The sequence below is a fragment of the Lampetra fluviatilis genome, chromosome 13, assembly GCF_964198595.1.
Source record: "Lampetra fluviatilis chromosome 13, kcLamFluv1.1, whole genome shotgun sequence".
Classification (NCBI taxonomy): Eukaryota; Metazoa; Chordata; class Hyperoartia; order Petromyzontiformes; family Petromyzontidae; genus Lampetra; species Lampetra fluviatilis.
In genome coordinates, this window is record NC_136287.1 from 14,873,538 (window position 1) to 14,893,405 (window position 19,868).

At 51.3% G+C, this 19,868-nt stretch overlaps 1 protein-coding gene across 1 annotated transcript in view; it reads right to left on the reverse strand.

Moving 5' to 3' along the window:
• The window catches only part of NCBP1 (nuclear cap binding protein subunit 1), a 38,052-nt gene extending 18,572 nt beyond the window's left edge, over positions 1-19,480 (reverse strand). Inside the window, exons 1-16 of the mRNA XM_078862394.1 lie at positions 19,021-19,480; positions 18,628-18,716; positions 17,947-18,047; positions 17,284-17,440; positions 15,475-15,582; positions 15,204-15,325; positions 14,608-14,677; positions 12,892-13,107; positions 12,340-12,437; positions 7,919-7,982; positions 6,528-6,638; positions 5,139-5,203; positions 4,276-4,338; positions 3,000-3,074; positions 762-865; positions 117-236 (exon numbers count right to left, since the gene is read on the reverse strand). Coding sequence (XP_078718520.1) covers positions 117-236; positions 762-865; positions 3,000-3,074; positions 4,276-4,338; positions 5,139-5,203; positions 6,528-6,638; positions 7,919-7,982; positions 12,340-12,437; positions 12,892-13,107; positions 14,608-14,677; positions 15,204-15,325; positions 15,475-15,582; positions 17,284-17,440; positions 17,947-18,047; positions 18,628-18,716; positions 19,021-19,060 — 1,603 coding nt within the window. The 5' untranslated portion in view covers positions 19,061-19,480. The remainder of the gene's footprint in view (positions 1-116; positions 237-761; positions 866-2,999; positions 3,075-4,275; positions 4,339-5,138; positions 5,204-6,527; positions 6,639-7,918; positions 7,983-12,339; positions 12,438-12,891; positions 13,108-14,607; positions 14,678-15,203; positions 15,326-15,474; positions 15,583-17,283; positions 17,441-17,946; positions 18,048-18,627; positions 18,717-19,020) is intronic.
• Between the last annotated feature and the right edge of the window lie 388 nt (positions 19,481-19,868).

Consider the following 19,868-nt stretch of genomic DNA (forward strand, 5'->3'; position numbering starts at 1 on the left):
GACGCACGACCGTCTTGCCCTGCGAGTTGGAGAGAAGCGCTCGGCAGCACTGGCGTGGTGTGCAGTGAAAGGGTGAGCGGACGGTGAACAGAGCAGCAGCAGCAGCAGCAGCTCACCATCCTCCTCCTGGTTGGGGTTGGGCACATCCTTGAGGATGTTCAGGATCTCATCGTGGGACTTCTTGCTCTTGAAGGCCTCCACCAGGACGCCAGCCATCTGGTACTCGGGCAGGGAGCCTACGTCACGTGCGAACAGCCACCATCACCAGCGGCGGCGGCAGCTCGTCACGCAACCCGCCGTGATCCCAACACTCGGCCTAGGCCCCCCCAAACCCTCGACACCTGGTGACCCCCACAGCTCCAGTGCAGCGGAGAGGTCACAAGAGAGACGGGGACTAACATAACCAACCCTTTCGTTTCTCAAGCAGGATGTAAAGCGGTGCTTACAATGTATAAATGTCACAGCAGGTGGATATCAGACATCGACCATTCATAAGTCTCCTTCCTCACAAAAGCAATAGGGTGACGTTCAAATCTTTGGTGGCCCTGAACCAGGGGTGGGAATTCCACATTCTCTTGTCACAAAGTGGTGGTTATTTTAGCAAGCCCAGAGGAGTGATAAACTGAACTTATCCCCCCAGTTGAGAATTGAATTCTCAACCTTCTGAATGCGCGTCTAGAGGCCTACCTAAACATACACGTATCCTTACAATGGCCTTCTACAGGGCAAGTGGAACTAAGTATAAAAGTCAAGGAACTTACTATTGGACTCATCCGCATACTTGTAGATGCACCCGGGGTTGGCAGGCAGCAGAGCGGCAAAGCTCTCGGGAGTATTGTCCACAATGCGCTGGAAGTAGGAAAGCCTGGCACAGGAGACAGGACGAGCAGCCTCAACACCGCTGTGCCCAACTCACGGAGTGGGGGGGGGGGGGGTTCCACGCACTCAAACAGCGTACGGTCGCGGCATTTACAGGCAACCGTTTACAGGCAACCGTTTACATGGAAACCGTTTACAGGCAACCGTTTACATGGAAACCGTTTACAGGCAACCGTTTACAGGCAACCGTTTACATAGAAACCGTTTACAGGCAACCGTTTACAGGCAACCGTTTACAGGCAACCGTTTACATGGAAACCGTTTACAGGCAACCGTTTACAGGCAACCGTTTACATGGAAACCGTTTACAGGCAACCGTTTACAGGCAACCGTTTACATGGAAACCGTTTACAGGCAACCGTTTACATGGAAACCGTTTACAGGCAACCGTTTACAGGCAACCGTTTACATGGAAACCGTTTACAGGGGAACCGTTGTCACCGAGCGCACCGGGCACCTCGGCGTCTCTCCTCGTGGTAAAACTCCACGAATGGGGGTTGCGGAGTGCGGCCGCAACATGGACAAGACGGCAATCACAGCTGGATACTGAATGTGGACGCAACGATCGGTCATTCAGGCTTTAGGTTTGTATTCTCGCGCAAGTAAAACCCATTGGGGGAATAAAAGCTCATTTTCGATGGGGACCTGGTTACACCATAGAAACCTGGTTACTACAGCAAAACAAACGTCAACAAAACCATGCAAAAGCTCTCGTGCATGGTCAAGTTCAGAATCGCAAGGTCGTGCATCAACACGGTACAGCTAGCACAAAATATACAACACGATGTACAAAATAACATGTGTGTAGCGACATCGCCGGATACCACAATGGTGTGGGTGCAGTACCGGTCCTAGAGGGACACCGTGTGCGCTGGATAATAACTAGTGTAGTTACTAGTGTAGGTAGCCTGGTGGTCACCACCTGGTTAACTACACTAGTTACATGGTGACTAGTGTAGTTACTAGTGTAGTTAGCCGGGTTGCCACCACCTTAGATTGTTATTCCGTTAAGGGGAAGTTAACCCCATGTGTTCGGACCGAATACATGTATTGCCTCCAAAGTCTACGTCTGCGACTCAGTTGAACCCATTACATAGGCAGAACGTGAAGTATGAAAGTCCCTGGGTTAGCGAGGAAGCTCCCCAGAAAGGCAGCAGGGCCGAGGGAGGCTGGCTGGCTGCATGGCGGCCGCGTGTCCGAGCACGCGGTCGTGGCAGCGCCACGTGCTGCGAGAGCCTCGGTGGGACCAGGGTATCGCGTTCTGCGTCGTGTCGCGTAACGTGCTCGCACTTGTGTTGCGAGAGACGCAGTGAGCGGTATAGTATAACGCGCCAGTCCTTGAGCTGCAAGTTGCCCTGTGTGTGGTATCGCGTGGCGTGTTTACAGGTCGAGCTGTTCGTGGTATCGAATGCTTCCACGCACGAGGTATTGCGTCACGCGTCGGGAGTTTGTACTTTGCGTTGCATTTCGTGTTGCACCCAGACTCACGTGGCACCTGGTGTGGCGCTCCGTACCGGGTGCGCTATTGCACAGCAAATGCGGTCCTTTGCCCAGCGTATCTTTAGGAATACGAGGGTGTGCACCACAATCATCCGGTGCGATGCGCGCCCTGGGCAGGGACACGGCGTGGTGCTGTGTACGAGCTCTGGGATCCACCGTGGCTCTGTGTGGACGGCGTGGACGAGCATGCCAACAATCCCGTGTTGTCAGAGTAACGAGGTCGGGGGGATGCAGGGACCCTCCCCCCCATCCCACGCCACGCACCAGGAAGTGGCCTCCTCGACGCACGGGTCTCCACGCTGCGTGCGCTCAAAAGGGTGCCCGGGAGTCACCCTACCCTTCCCTCTCGGCCCACCCTGAGCGGTTACGTTTTCTACAGTACATCGTCACACGGCACGTTGTGGAGAGGATATGCACATGTGACTACAGTACTGTGCATGCTTGATAACCAAGAGGCATCATCCTGGCAAAGAACAGCCCTGCAAGACAACTCATTACACAGCTGTCTTTGTAAGGTTGGCCTACGATTTGCTGTTAGACACCAACGTGTGTTTTTAAGCACAATGACAAGACCGTTAAGACGATTTCTCTTCAGCCCAAGCGCCGTCAAGTCACCTTACCTGAGACACTTTTCGAGAACTTCCCGGACAAACTTGGGCTTCGGTCCTCCCTGGTCGAGAGTCAGGCAATCGGCCCTGTGAAGGAACAGCGTCGCCTCGAGATTAGATGCAGACCGGCAGGAGCAGCAGCACCCAGGACAGGCGGTCTCTGGTTTATGACGATCCACATTTATTTGAACACCACCATGAATCGACTCATGACACAGAAACTTGATTCACCATGCATCTGCATCTTCCGACACATTTGAACAGAGTCGGTCTGGTTTCCGATGGCGTAGAGTTTTTGTTATTAGAGTGTTTTTTGTGGATGTTCACCGATTAAATCCCGTTAAATACAGCTGATAATATAAAAGGTAAACACATCGGAAAGTGATGTTTCTACTCTCTATGGGGAAGACAGGGTTCGATTTAGGACCATCCAATTCAAGACGACAGAGTTTCCAGGAACGCGTTGTAACGTCGTAAAAGCGTAGACCACGTGTAGTTACATCACAGTCGGTTGTGACGTAGATGAACCGTTGGTGCTGAATTAACTTGGAGCTGCCCCAAAGTTGTGGTATCACCGAGCTTCATCTCTTGGAATCTCCATTCTGACATTTCTGTCCTCATTTAATCTGATAACATAATCGCTTTAAATAAGTTTGTTTTTAAAATCTGTAATTGCACAATGCTTCGATGTTGCCTGCCGGCCAAGTCGCCCCCTTGTAAAGGAGCTTCTTAGCTCAGTCGGCTTCACTCGGTGGGATTTACACTCCTGGTTCTTATGCTTCTGAATGACGACTCAACACGCCCCCTCAACGCACGCACGTCACTCGACTGGGAATGCACACGGCAGCAAACCATGGCCCCCCTCCTCGCGGCAGGCCGCAGCCTGCTCGCGGCAGGCCGAAGTCTGAGTCGACGTGTTCAAGAAACACGTCGACTCATGTGTCGGATTACAATTATGATCGTGCTGTTTGTTGTGGGACTCTTGGCGTCTGTGTTTACAAAAAAAATCAAGTGCAGCCATCAGCCTCCGTCACAAGAGATGTGGTTTACAAGTAGAAAGCCGAAAATGCCATGTGACTTGTGGATTGAGTACAGAATAACCAAAGACACATTTGCCCCATGTAGCCTTAATAGACTGGTGGGGCGAGTGCTGTTAGGGAGTATCACACCTAAGAAGGCCGGCACGGCACTCAAGTGGGTCGCCAGCACTACGCCATGCTAAACTCACGCACACTGTCGCTAAACATTCCCCACATGCTAAACATAGCACAGTAGTCACACAGCTTACCAGTCTTCCCAACTCCAACGGAATTGAAAATTGCTCAGGTGGTGAGAGAACCAGTTGATGAATCTATTAAGAGCCAGTCGCAGCAAGTCGCACAACAGAGAAGCAACATTATGCAGGTTAATGACGACGTTGTCAAACACAGGTACCACGTTTCAAAATTAAATGGTTCATCAACAAACAAAAAAAACTCACATTTTTAAAAGAACATGTTTTTTGTGGTTTTAACAAGCCAGGCATTACCTCCAGAGCACAAATATGAAGGTTGTTACGTATAAAAAGACAATGGCACCAACTGTGGGTTTTATATTTCATATTCTACGCTTGCAGAAGCAAGCGAAGAGCCATCGTCATTAAGAGTTGGGATGTACGGGCAAGGTTCCAAAATCAGAAGCATGTCTCAAGCAATGTTTAAGTGAAAGCCACCTTACACCCGTGTGTGCAGAAATGTTCTTTGTTCTACAACAAATTCATATTAATTATTTACGTCAAACGCCATTCGTGGGCAATACTGAGACAGCTCATTAGCGGTGTGTGTTGTGTTTTCCGAAAACATCAGTTGGATGTTGGAAATATCCCCAAGGGAAAAGAAACGAAAGAAGAAGTGAGAGCCGTAGCGGGAGTTCATAATATTCTGGTGCGGACGGCGAGGTTCAGATGGGTTGGGCACGAGTGGAGAAGAGACAAAGACGAAATTCATGCCACGAGAGCGGCCATGGAGATGTCACCAAGTAGGGCAGGAGCAGTCGAGGCAGAGGGGCGAGACGGCAGGATGCGGAGGAGAATGAACATGCGAGCAGCTGACCCAACACGACAATAGGGCTTCTTGGCCGTAGATGCATCGCTTAAGTTCCGGTGACGGTCACCTGTCGATGCAGGTGGTGTTCATGTTCTCCAGCCGCATGTAGAGCATCTCTGCTGTTTGTGCCAGCTGAGCGGGTGGACGCAGAGTCAAGGGAACAAGCCTCCATGAAGATTCATCTGCAGTGTCATCAGCCTCTGTCTGAGCAGCACCGGGACTCACTCACCCTTCCTCCGCATGCCTGACACAGCGGCATCCGACGTGTTACGCGTCAGGCCTCTTAGCACATTCCAGCACCGTCTCGACCGCAGCAATGTTACATTTTTGTTTAAAATAATCACTTTGTTTCATGTCTGTAGGAGCTGGAAATTTCCCCACAAAGCACATCTGCTTCATGGGACTCTTCAGCTTCACTGACCATGCGGTCAGCTGCCCCTGCCACCCTCTAACTTCCCAACGCACCCACGCAGAAAGGCACCGCGCCCACGCAGGGCGGCACCACGGCACTCTTTGTCGAGGCATCGCCGCGAGAGATGTGCCGCTTGTGGTGACGGTCATCATACTACGAATCGGGCCGAGCTGAAAGCGTGCGGCGACCGCACGCCACAAAATGGACTACGCTCGCGAATGATGTCGGGGGATTTTTCACGTGCACTGTGAAACAGACAGCACGTACCACCTTTTAGGGTGGGCCGTAGATCGCTTGAGATTACGGGAAATAACGCAATGAAATGGACAGAAACCAGATGCCCCTAAACACAAGCGTGACTGCCACACCAGCTGCTGTTGTCTGCTTTACGAGGGTTAACAGATTTGCCAGATTGCCTTCACGACCTGAGGCTCATCCATGGAAGTGAATCCAGTCATAGAGATCGAACGGATGATGCCAGGCAATCGCATTGTTGAGGCATTGCTACCTGTAATAGTTAATAGAAACAAAAACAGCTTGGGGGTATTTTTGTACAGGTAGAGGGGTATTTAGGCCAGTGGCAGTTAAACTCTTCTTTGTATACTTCTGCCTTTGGGGTAAAAAACAATGTTTGGAACTCATGATGAGAGTACATTTTGTACAAAACTCGCCATTCCACATTCAGCATCAGCACTCAAGGACGAAAATTGCATAAAAACGTCACCCTAAGCAAACACACACCCACACACAGCACATTCTATGGCATTATTACAATTAGCCTTGTTCACGTGAAAGTGGACTGTATCCAACTTAACTTGCAAATTCCGCCAAGGTTATCCAAAACGCCAAAGCGGGCAAGAAGGAGTAACCGAAAACAAACGCCCAATTGTAGAATATTTTTATCCACTTTAAAGCCTCTACGTTTGGTCGCATCTGGCAACGGCTCTTGTGGGCAAAGGGCCCAGGCCGCCTCTTCTGGAACGCGTAGCAGCCTGGCTTGTGCCACGCGACAGAGGGAGTGAGCGCGCGACGAGCGGAGGATACAACTTGCGGCAGTGAGCTGGGCTGCAGCTTGCAGAGCTCGATGAGCAGGGCGGTGTACATCACCTCGATGCACGGCGGGCACGGCAGCTGGAACAGCTCCCCGAAGATCACCTGGCGAGCACAGCCGCGGAAAATTCCGTTGTCAGCGTGTCGCTCGGCTGCGTACGGTCGAGCCCCAGCGTTGGCACGTTGGCCAGCCAGCCTGACCACCAACTCAGTGGAATGGCGATTTACCCCCCCCATAGCCTTTATAGATTGTTGGGGCAAGTGTAGTTGGTGAGCACCTATGAAGGCCAGTACGACACACACAGTGGGTGGGAGGCTAAAAACCACGCCCGACCGCCTTTGCCTCCCATGTGGCGATATTTATACACCACGCCAGGTACTCATTTGAGGCTGAGTCGACCTAGGGGAGTCCCAAGATTGGTTCAGATACCGTGAACAGTTCATTGCGCCGCACACGAACCGCAGCGCCACCGCTCCCCGCTGATTTAGCTCCCCCCAAAACACTCGCACAGCAGGGTACAGTGTGGGGGCGATGTGGTGAACGCTGTGGCACAGCAGGGTACAGTGTGGTGAACGCTGTGGCACAGCAGGGTACAGTGTGGTGAACGCTGCGGCACAGCAGGGTACAGTGTGGTGAACGCTGTGGCACAGCAGGGTACAGTGTGGGGGCGGTGTGGTGAACGCTGTGGCACAGCAGGGTACAGTGTGGTGAACACTGTGGCACAGCAGGGTACAGTGTGGCGGTGTTGTGGTGAATGCTGTGGCACGAGCACCCACGTGGGGTGGGGGGCGCCAGGTGGCGGCGACGTCACGCACAGCGCACAAACTGCCACCTTCTTTCTTTCAATGTTTCAAAACAACGTTTGGAGCGAATCAATATATTTTAAATCGTTGCAGTGACACGGAGTAATTCGGAGCAATGCGAAAGTGAGGAAATAGCTCGGCTGTAAAGGATGTTGCCTCAAGAGTCAACACGGGTTCCAGAGCCCTTTAAAAGCGAGGGCAAAAACCAGGCCAGGGATGGGAGGGGAGGAGGCGGCCGCTTTCCAACATGAGTTGGGGTTTTGAATCCGCGCCTCACACTTTGTGACAAGCAGTCAGGGCACAGCAGCAGCGCCTGTTTAATAACCAGAGTTCTAGCTGACGGGAGCGTTGCCAACCGTTGGTATGACTGGAAGCGTCCAATCCACCAGAGCAAAAGAGTTCATTTAAAAAATTGTATCACGATAACTCGTACAACTATTGTTCATGATAACGTGTGCTTCGGAGCTTGTTATGTTAAAAAACAATGCTAAGTGCCAAGTGTCACATAATAACAGATAAATACAGATACATGTTGGCAAGTGTCTTAAATGTCTGTTTATTAAAGGTTGTGTTGCAGTCACCTCGATGACCATGTAGTTGAGCGGGATTTTGGTCCTTCCAAGGTAGCTGACCAGCTGGACTGCACTGCAAACAGAGATACATCGTCACATTAAACCCACAGTTCCTAAACGCACAATCACAGAGACAATCACAGGCAGGGTTCCAAGTTGTCACGAACATTGAGCCATTGTTCTACAACCGCACCGATGCTGAATAAACTAATACACGGGCAAAGCTGCTAGACTGTAAAAACTAACACCCAATTGACGTTTTGGGAGTTCAAAGTTGTGCATTGGTCTTTGGCTAAATAATGATCATGAAATTGTACTAACCCGTGCATTAATTTGAAGTGTAGTGTGTTTTAGACTCAAAAGAAGCCTATCATCTTAGCTCAAAAGCCTTACTTGTAGGCACACAATTCCAGTCTGGATGAGCAAGAGAAAATGCCTGTTTTTCCATCCTAACTTCCCCGGACACACACACTGCTCTCATCTTACTTTCCACTAGCAAACGTTGGTATAATACCCCATAGTCTTGGCAACAATAGCATCGGACTTTTCACAAATGGTTTAAAAAGATGTGCCCCTCAATTCCCCGCTGCCGATTTAAATCTCTTCCCTTTGGGGTTTTTCCGGATGCCTGGAAGTTCGCGCATTTCCATCAAATTCCTTTTAAGGTGAAGTCAAACATTTATATACAGGGTGACCCAAAAAAAACGGGCCCCGTGTACACTTTATGTGATATCTCCTTTATTTATTCATCGATTGCCCTTATTTTACAGGACATGGCAGAATCAACGACCGTGAGTACACCAAGACCCCAGTGGGAGCTGGGACAAAGAATACACTGTGTTAAATTTTACTACAAGACAGGCTCGTTTAAGAAAACCCAGGACAGTTTCATGCGTCAGTTCGAATGTGAAAAGGCTCCATCCAAAAGCAGAATTCAGAACTGGGTGGCCCACTTCGAGAAGTATGGGACCGTGGAGAACCTCAACGCTGCCAGTGAGAACCGTCCAAGCCACTCGGGACGTCCCAAGAAGCGAACAGCCGAGCTGGTCGAAAGTGTGAGAGAGTCTCTCCAGCAGAGTCCGAAACGCTCTGTGCGTAAGCGAAGTCAGTCCCTCGGTATGTCCCGTGAGACTTGCAGGAGAGTGCTGGTGAACGATATCAGGGCTTACCCATACAAAATACAGACGCTGCAGACCCTTACAGCCTCAGACAAGAAGCAGAGGAGCGCTATGGCAGTCAAGATGCTCGAGAAGATCGAGGAGACACCAAGTTTCCTTAACCTCCTTTGGACCTCAGATGAAGCCCACTTCCATCTTGACGGAAAGGCGAACTCCAAGACAAATGTCTTCTGGGGGTCCTCCAGACCCAATGAAGTAGCCACCAAGCCCTTGCACTCTCCTAAGTGCACGGTGTGGGCTGCAATCTCGGCCAGAGGCATCATCGGACCAATCTTCATCGAAGAATCTGGCGCAGCAGTGACAGTCACCAAGGAGCGGTATGTGGAGGTCCTCAAAACCTTCAAGAGTGAGCTCCAGACCCTCTACCCGTCGCTCATGAGCAAGTTCTGGTTCCAGCAAGACGGAGCAAGTTCTCACACCTCAAACCTGTCCCGAGATTGGCTGAAAGAGAACTTCGGAGGCCGAGTGATCAGTCTCAAGACTGATTTTGAGTGGGCACCCCATAGCCCGGACCTAAGCCCCCCAGATTTTTTTCTTTGGGGCTATTTTAAGGACAGAGTCTACGCAGGGAAACCCAGAACCATCACGGAACTCAAGGAAACCATCAGGGAGGAGATGAGAGCCATTACCAATTCAGTCTGTAAGAACGTCATGGACAACTTCGTGCTGCGCCTCAAGAAATGCACGGAGCTAAATGGAGGCCATCTAGAGCACATGCTGTAGAACGGAGAAAAAAAGGCCAAAGACCCTAGTGTTTTGATTTGATGTTTTGAATATAATAAACTAGTTATGACCAAAGTTTCATTTCATTCGGACAAAACACTAAGAAACGGGGCCTAATTAGAGTTGGGGCCCGTTTTTTTTGGGTCACCCTGTATTCCTTTCCTTTCTCCAAACTTAAAGGGTCTACGATCAAGACGCGTCCCACCCAGCTTCATCGCTCGCTGGTGACCATGACAACGTGTCCCACCCAGCTCATCGCCCGCTGGTGACCATGACGTGTCCCACCCAGCTTCATCGCTCGCTGGTGACCATGACAACGTGTCCCACCCAGCTCATCGCCCGCTGGTGACCATGACAACGTGTCCCACCCAGCTTCATCGCTCGCTGGTGACCAAGACAACGTGTCCCACCCAGCTTCATCGCTCGCTGGTGACCATGACAACGTGTCCCACCCAGCTTCATCGCCCGCTGGTGACCATGACAACGTGTATCACCCAGCTTCATCGCCCGCTGGTGACCATGACAACGTGTCCCACCCAGCTCATCGCCCGCTGGTGACCACTACGTCGTTTCCACTAGGGACCCTCGCCTAACAGTCGGGGCAACGTACCCCACGTGCGCAATCGGCTAGCCTTGCGCCGTCGTTTCTGCTTGCACGCTTCTGGAGGCCTCAAAAGTAGCACCGTGCCCCATTAGCAAACTCACCCACTGCAGCCTTCCTTGCAGTCACAGCAATGCTAATAATGACTGTGAATCGCTCTCATTTGTTCAGAGCACAGATGTGTGAATGCGTACAATTAATATCAAGCCTTGAGCTCCCTCTAGTGATCTAACATTGTCGAGACAATTACGCGTAATGCTTTTAGTGTCTCCTGAAAACATATACTTAAGTATTTGGTGGTGGATCCTATATATATCTGTATCCCTAGCTCTTTTGTCCACACATTATGAGTTTTGCTTTAAACGGGGACATCCAGAGTTTGAGACAAAAGGAAGTGGGTTTGGCAAACTGAGAACACCAATCGTATTCAATGGGAAACTTAAGAAAATTATAGTCGCACACATCGTGCCGAGGATGAGACCCGGTCAGAGTCTGGGGGATAACGGTGCCAGGGGTTGCCATCTGGTCAGGGTGCAGGGGTAAAATTGAACCCGAGTGAGCCAGCTCATCAGAGTATGGTCGTGAACTGTGGAAGGCAAGGCACCTTCCGTGACAAAGGTGCCTTCACAATTGACTTTGACCCTTCAAGTGGCTGTTATGGGAAAACCAACTGGGTGGATTTGTGGCAACGCGCTGCCAAATCTCGCGTACCGTTAAAAAGCTGCACGCCGCCTTCAGCACCAGTTTTTGTGTTGCACAGAATTGAGTTCACAACTCCGTGCCAACGCCTTTGTTCAGAAAGTGGGAAAATCGCACTCCATTCATGGGCGTGACATTTTTCCTGCCCAAATAAAATGTCATTCAAATGGCAATGTGAGTGCACGATGTCGGCAAGGTGCTCTCCCGACGCTGAACGTAGAATGTCTCAGAAAACGTTGACTTAAAATTTCCCGTAAAAGTGTTTTTCTGAGCATGAATTAGACAGGTACCAAGGACAGTGCAGCGAGGATGTGGAGGAGGGTGCATCATGAGAAAGGCATGCGAGAACCACGTGGAGACCCCAGCACCTGCACGGTGACACTGCAGCTGAGATCTGTTTAATGAATTGAGAACTTGCATGATGCTCAACCAATAGGTTCCCTGTGCAAGCAAGTGTCCCCTCACGGTTGCGTTTCGTGGTTTTACACGTAGAGCGTTTTGCTCCACGACAAATCAGTGCAGCCTTTATCATCAAGTCTGTTACGGTGCCTACCACAGCACTCAGCTGGCAGCGTTCGCGTGTGGTGGCATTCGTGAGTGGGGGCAAAGGTAAGCACAATGCACTGTAATAACTCATTTTTAAAAATTATATAAAGAACACTGTACCCCTCTTAGGATAAAGAGTCAACGCGGGTTACTGACTAACCACACGTCACACATCTTAAGAGATCCCAGCCTGTGATGAGGCTTTTAGCAGCACATCATTCTTGGAGTGATAAGACCCCAAAGTCGCAAAGGGCGGCTTTTAAACATTTGACATACCAGAATCTCCCACCTTGGGGATGCTTGCATCAACAATAATCGTGTAATTCACTCTACTGCAATATGCGTTACTCAAGGACACCAAGATAGGTGAACTTAACACGTAGGTTTTGGCAGCCAGCCGTTTCATTCATGTTGATTTCTGGGTGAGAAATGTCCTCACCGTGACCTCACTAAAAACATCTATTATGCCTCACCATGGGCGCTACTGACGTTGTTCATTCAACTCGACCTCACCCCTGCTGGCGCCGGGCAGGTGATTAAACAAGGCTGTAGAGTGGGGGGCTCGCATGCTGGGGGGCTCGCATACTGGGGGGCTCGCGTGCTGGAGGGCTCGCGTGCTGGGGGGCTCGTGTGCAGGGGGGCGGCACCGCGCAGGAAGGAGCAAGCGAGCGTGCGGCACGTACCACGTCTTGCGCTCCCTCCAGTGCGTCTTGATGATGCAGCGGAGGTTCTCCTCGATCACGAAGCGCTCCATGGCGTGGCTGCCCGGCATCACGGGGCCCTGTGCGTGGACGAGCGGCCGCGGCCGTTAAAACCCCGCAGCAGCTCTCCCGTGATCACCGTGTGCTCACGCTGGTTCCCTACACAGTGCTCATGCATGGAGCTTGTTCACCTCCCATTATAATAAGATCGATACGAACTTAATTCACATACGCAATGGCATGGCTCATAAGGGGTTATAAGAAGAATCGTCACATGTACAACACGCGTTAAACATGCAAATAATTATCGCTTCATCTAACCGGTAAGTTGGCCACATCATTACGGGGCTTTACCCAAAAATCAAGTAAGTCATAACTTTGGCCGCGAAAACCTACGCGCCAAGTTCATATCATTGATTTCCTAGGTAGGCCTCATGAGTGTGCCAAGACTTTTGTCAGGAGGGTCCTGCATTGGATAATTTTGCCAATGACCCTTCAAGCAGCGTCACGCGCACGGGAGGGAACCGGCAGCACCTCGGGAGCGTCCGTGTAGTCGAAGAGGCGGAAGATGACGTGCGGCTTGGGGTAGACGGAGTCCTGGCTGTGCGGCGGCGGAGTAAAGGGAGGCAGGTTGTGCTGCAGCGCCTCGCACAGCACGCTGTCGAACGCCAGGTACGGCCGCAGCAGGTGGCGCTCCTGCCAGCGGTCGCTGCGCATCTTCTGCGTCTGGGCCCACAGGCAGTCCAGGTACTGGCGGACGGCGGGGAGAGATGCACGCGCGCGGCGGCAACGGGCGGTCAGCCACCCATTCGTGATCGTGCGACCACGCACGGCCCCAGCACCGTCGACACCCGAGCGGACGTTCTGCAGATGCGCGTGCGTGTGTGTGTACCGTGCGCACGCAGTCGCGCGGGCGCTACAGCGTTTGCACCGTTAGACAAGGCCATAAAGAAGGCTGCTTCGGGTGTGTAGGCCAATCAGCCAATGCGTATACTATCAGAGCGTGTTTGTTTGCATGCTTTTCCACGACTACGAGTGGTCAACGCAGACTTGATGCCTTGCAAAAGGTGTCCATTTGGTGTTTGAACATCTTAACCCCTGTTTTATTGCCAGAAAGGGCAAAACCTATTCTTATTCCTGAATGTATAACCTCTCAAGACATTATAATGCTGAGAACCAAACCAATGTTGACAGGTATTTGTCAAACTTCTTTCGTACCATACGTAGCCAACTGTGCTAATCGGAGGTGCGGGAAACAAAATCATAGTGGAGCTTTGTATCAGATGCAGTCCATCATGAGACATCAATCTACACACACATTTTTAAGTGGGGAAAAAACCTTGGAAGAAAATGCCATTCTTCTTTGAAAGACAGATGTGACACTAAATCAATATGCGGCAACAGTGATGCCGACCTCCTGTCAAAAACCGCGTCGCACCAGCCCACTCCACCAGGGCGCTTACTACCCCCGCCCTCACGTCACAGAGGCCGATGGTGAGAAAGCAGTCATTGTAACAGCAAATACAAGCAACACTCAGTTCTGCTTCTCCACATATAAATATACACACACACAAATACGTGTTTAGTCCATCAGCCTATTGGCTTTCCAGGACAATATTATATAGCAGCATTTGCTTAAGCAAGTAAGCAAACTCTGGACCGGTTTTGACTTTCTGGGTCTGATCAGCAGCAAAGCTTGTTAAACAATTTCTACTGGGTTGTCAGATGTCATTGGAAGGAGCATTTATTCGTAGGAGTATTGTATAAAACTCATATTTACGTGTTGTGGAGCATTATATAAATATAAAAGTGTTTTTTATTTTGTTTTACCAGTCCAATGGATTTATATATTTAAAAATAACAAAATATATATATTTCATTTGTTCTGTGAGAAACCTATTTGATAATTACAAATGTAAAACTATGATTAAAAGGCTGATGAACAACAAACGAAACGGATTATTTCGTTAATTACGAATTCTCTTGCTGCCCTATCAGCAATATGCAATGATGTGCTGCTAGCGTCTCGTGCTCAGCATCTGTGAATATTCTCCACAGGACGGCCTGCAACTACCGCAGACTGAAGTCGTCTGTGAAACGCAGCGCTCTTGCGAGAGAACAGCGTAAATACAAACTCGAGAGTAGTGGGGGGGGGTTTGATGCCATACGAGTAGGCAGCAGCAAGTCACACAGTCCGTGGGATGTGGGGGGTGGTGGGTGCCCACGTAGGCAGAGTGCAGGGGTCATCACCTCCTCCTGGGGGTGAGGCTTATCCGACGTCCACACCTGCAGCATGGGCATGTGCAGCTTCTTCCTCTTCCTGCACACGCACACATGCACATGCACGCACACATGCACGCACACTGCTACCCCAACATCATCCCACCTCTGTCTCCCCAGTGCTGATGCTCGATTTAGTTCTAGGCTGAGTCAACCTCAGGAAGGTCCAGACAGCAAATGCAATGGTGTGTATGATCAGGAAGTGTTCCTTCCTTTGGCTGCCAATACGTCGTGAGCCTGGCCATCATTCCTTGTTGCGATGTGCCCTGCCCAAAGCCCAGTTCCTTTTTCGAATGGTCAATATGATGTTTAACTCTAATCTGAGTGTAGCTTCTCCCTTCTCCGTTCCTCCAGTGTAATTCCAAGAAAAACACTTTTTTAATCAGTGTAAACGACAAAATAGAAAAACGGGCACTGACAAAGAAAATGGAACACCGTCTGAAAAACACACAAAGAATCACAGAGAGGAGGTGCGCTTCTCATGTCCCGTGCATCTACAAATGTATCTCGCAGCCACGTCGCGCGAGCCGACCAGGAGAGATCGGAAGCGAACGGGTGGTACTCACTTGATGTAGGCCTCTATCTGGGTGAGGATGCGCTCCATCTCCACGTCTTTCTTCTCGTACAGCTCTTTTCCCACCCAGGGCAGCGAGGACAGCACGGCGTACACGTACCAGTCGGAGCGCACCTGCGGCACGGACACGGGTGCGAGCGGGCACGCCATCGAAGCCGGAACGAGAAATGCCACGTGCACGTGTGGCTTTTGTGACGTTTTCCGAGTCGTCAAAAGTGACAGCGAGCACCGCGTGCGCGCGAGCACCGGAACCGCGGCCTCACCTGGGGGATTTCCTCCTCCTGCGTGACCGCCACGAAGTTCTCAAACATGGCGACGAGGGAGGGCGCCGCGATCACGTGGCAGTTCACCAGGTCGGCCAGGAAGCGCACCTGCAGAACGACAACATTGACTCTCCCTGCAGAACGACAGCATTGACTCTCCCTGCAGAACGACAACATTGACTCTCCCTGCAGAACGACAACATTGACTCTCCCTGCAGAACGACAACATTGACTCTCCCTGCAGAACGACAGCATTGACTCTCCCTGCAGAACGACAGCATTGACTCTCCCTGCAGAACGACAGCTTTGACTCTCCCTGCAGAACGACAACATTGACTCTCCCTGCAGAACGACAGCATTGACTCTCCCTGCAGAACGACAACATTGACTCTCCCTGCAGAACGACAACATTGACTCTCCCTGCAGAATGACAACATTGACTCTCCCTGCAGAACGACAACATTGACTCTCCCTGCAGAACGACAACATTGACTCTCCCTGCAGAACGACAGCATTGACTCTCCCTGCAGAACGACAGCATTGACTCTCCCTGCAGAACGACAGCTTTGACTCTCCCTGCAGAACGATAGCATTGACTCTCCCTGCAGAACGACAACATTGACTCTCCCTGCAGAACGACAGCATTGACTCTCCCTGCAGAACGACAGCATTGACTCTCCCTGCAGAACGATAGCTTTGACTCTCCCTGCAGAACGACAGCTTTGACTCTCCCTCCCGTGAAGACGCAGATAGGCTGTGCAACAGTAGTGTGAGGCTTTCTTCAAGTAGGAAAGACCTTTAAAAATCACCGTCAACAATGCGAAAGTGACATCGCTGCAGTTGCATTGTATTCACTCGTATGGAAATGATGTTGCAGTGACATCACTATAATGCTGCCAGCTGCGATTTTAACAAAGCTTTACACTCGTGTCAGACAGGGCACGGGCACACAACCTAGATATGTATCCATTCAGGCTACATTAAATGACAAAATATCAAGAGCTGTAAATTTTTTAGACGCCTATTCCTTTAAAACACGCAACTATGAGTGGACTTGTATCTACGTGGAATTGTAAAGAACGTGAATGTGTTTGTGCCTCCACATACTGTGACACAAGACGCAAAACTGTTTCTATCTGCTCAAACAAGCATTGGGATGTTCACCACTGTTGGCAGCCCTGAGCCAATGGCGGAAATTCCACATTTCCATGGTGAGGGCCAGTCTAGTCACTTTTATGCAAACTTATATCCCCAGGGGAATGATGGGCTAAGCTTATTCCCAGACATAATTCATAAAATGATCGATGTATTAAAATAGAACTGATGACCTAGGGATGATGTATCATCACCAGTTAATTGCTGCCACAAAGGAGTAGGGAAACAAATACAATAAATACAATAAAGGTTAGCCATGTTCAGATGAGTCATGCATGATATGTGCCTCCTGTGGTCCTGCTGCAGGCCCTTGTATTCAAACGTATTCTCACATTTGTTTTGTTAATCCATCTCGCCTCAAACACTCGAGCACTAACGTATCTTCTATCACCACGATGATGACATGGCAGGCAATGTTAGGATATGAATAGTGCACGAATCACATACCAGGATGATTTAACTAAGGTCATGGAGACCACAACCCATAACGCAGCTCTTACTGTCACCACACATGGTACAGCAACAAAGCTGAGAATGCCATCGGCATATTGAAGTTGTTGTAAATGGTGACTCACTCAATTGCACAGCGGAAAGACGAGCCAAAGGGCTCTGAACCAAGGAAGTGACCCTGCATCAGAGGCGCCCGGCACTCACGATGTAGAGAGAATCCGTGTAGAAGTTTCCCTTCAGCGCCTCCTTCAGCTGCCGCATCAGGCTCTCAACCAGCTCCCCGCCAAAGTTGTAGTTGCGAGCATTGAGGAGGCCCGACAGGGTGGTGTAGATGGTCAGCTTCTCTGGCAGCAGGCGAGCTCTGCACGTGCGCGCACACGTGTACACGTGCACACATCGATACCCAAACTCGTACACGCACACAATCACTCGCAGCCCTGCACAGCCACACGGCGAATCACGATCACGGGATGACCTGATCAGTCTGACAGCTGCTGTAGTGTTTACATATCTATCACGTGAAACCTCACAGTTGAGTTTAATTTCTGATATCGCAATAATGCACGTCACATTTGCTGTAGATATTATTTTAACCAAAGCGTTCACACTGTTTTTCACCGACCAGAGACAATAAAAAAAGTTGGAATCTATATCGAGTTGAACAGATCACATTCAGTAGGAATTCGCCTTCCTTTGCCATTTAAAATCACTGGCCGCTGGTGAAAGCGTAGAGTGAAGTGGAGAGGCGGTGAACCACCACGTAGAATAGGAAACCACCACCATACGCCTTGACGTGGTGGGCGCTTTATGGAGTGGTTGGCGTCGGGGTGGCGTGGGCTGGCGTGGGTTGGCGTGGGTTGGCCTTACACAGCGGTGAGGATGCGCAGGATTTTGCTCTTGTAGTTGGGCAGGTCGGCCTCAAGCACGCCGGCGAGGCCCTCCAGGTTGCTCTCCAGAGAGGAGGTGCTCTGCAAACAGAGCCGTGATGCTCACATCAACACACTTCATGTGAACAACACAGCTGTCACCTTGAACAGACAGAAGTAATACAGCACATCTGGAGGTGGGGGTTGGTGGATCACCATCTCCTGGCTTGCCAGGGTATGGCAGTACAAAAAGCAGAGTGACATGTTCTGTCCAAGCCCACTTAAGCATCTAAATTACGCCTTTTAACTTGTGTAGACTCGGATCCATCTCTATCAGGCACGTCTGACTAGCATGTCTGATCACACTCAGTGCAGGAAGGTGGATTCACGTTGGGACATGGTGAGATTGATCAGAAATTCCTGGTCCGGCTCTTTTGAGCTGCAGGAATTGACACCAACTTCCATGTAATCATATCAAAATAACTCAGCATATGACACCTTGATGAACATCAACAGCCCAGGCCATTGCAGACAGGGGTGGAGCGGTGGGGTGGAGCGGTGGGGTGGAGCGGTGGGGTGGAGCGGTGGGGTGGAGCGGTGGGGTGGAGTGGAGCAGCTCATGAGTGACAGGGGCCCAGTCTGAGGGGGTCAGTCTGAGGGGGTCAGTCTGAGGGGGCTGCACCTTCTCCCCGACGCGGCAGATGAGCGACTCGAGGCGGTCCTCGATCTTCATGGGCTCGGAGGTGCGTCTCCGCTTGTGCTGGCTCGCTCCTGCACACACAGACGTACGTCAGACATACATCACACATTCGCACACGTATACACAAAGATATACACAAACTAATCACACATACACACGTAGTCATGCTCCTCGATCCCTCTGAATGAGTTCAACCTCAGTCCTCTGAATAATTTCAGTTCATTCACCTCTCCCTCTGAATGAATGAACTTTCACCTCTCCCTCTGAATGAATGAACGTTCACTCCTCTCTCTGAACGAGTGAACTTTCCCTTCTTCTCCACCAACTCGAGCAGTTAACACTTCACCCCGCCGGCCCCTCTCCCCTGGACTCTACCGTCGTCATCGTCGTCGTCGATCTTGCGCCTGCGAGACATCTTGGCGGCGGCTTCGGCAGGGGAGGCGGCGAGGCCGCTGTGCACAGGACGCCCCCGGCGGGAGCGGCGAGACGGGGAACGAGTTGGAGGTGAGACCGTGAGAGTGAGCGATGTGAGTTGCTGCCGGGGATGGAGCTGGAGGTGAGAGTGAATGAGAGGAGCGAGCGAGGGGAGGGTGAATGAGAGAGAGTGAATGAGAGAGAGTGAATGAGAGTGAATGAGAGAGAGGAGCGAGCGAGGGGAGAGTGAATGAGAGAGAGTGAATGAGAGAGAGTGAATGAGAAGAGCGAGCGAGGGGAGAGTGAATGAGAGAGAGTGAATGAGAGAGAGGAGCGAGCGAGGGAGCTGGAGGGGAAACGCGCGCGGGCACCACGGCGAGGGGAGCCCTCACAAGTTCCGGGTCAGACGGAAATCGCCGGAATCGCTTCCGGGTCAATGGGGAACGACCGCGCGACTGTTTCCAGGTTGAGGATCAAACGGAAACGCGCGCGGGTAGGAGGCGGTGCTTCTCCCTGGGGGCGGAGCTTCTCCCTGGAGGCGGTGCTTCACCCTGGGGGCGGTGCTTCTCCCTGGAGGCGGAGCTTCCCCCTGGAGGCGGAGCTTCTCCCTGGAGGCGGAGCTTCCCCCTGGGGGCGGTGCTTCTCCCTGGGGGCGGTGCTTCACCCTGGGGGCGGAGCTTCCCCCTGTAGGCGGAGCTTCTCCCTGGAGGCGGTGCTTCCCCCTGGGGGCGGTGCTTCACCCTGGGGGCGGAGTTTCCCCCTGGAGGCGGTGCTTCTCCCTGGGGGCGGTGCTTCACCCTGGGGCGGAG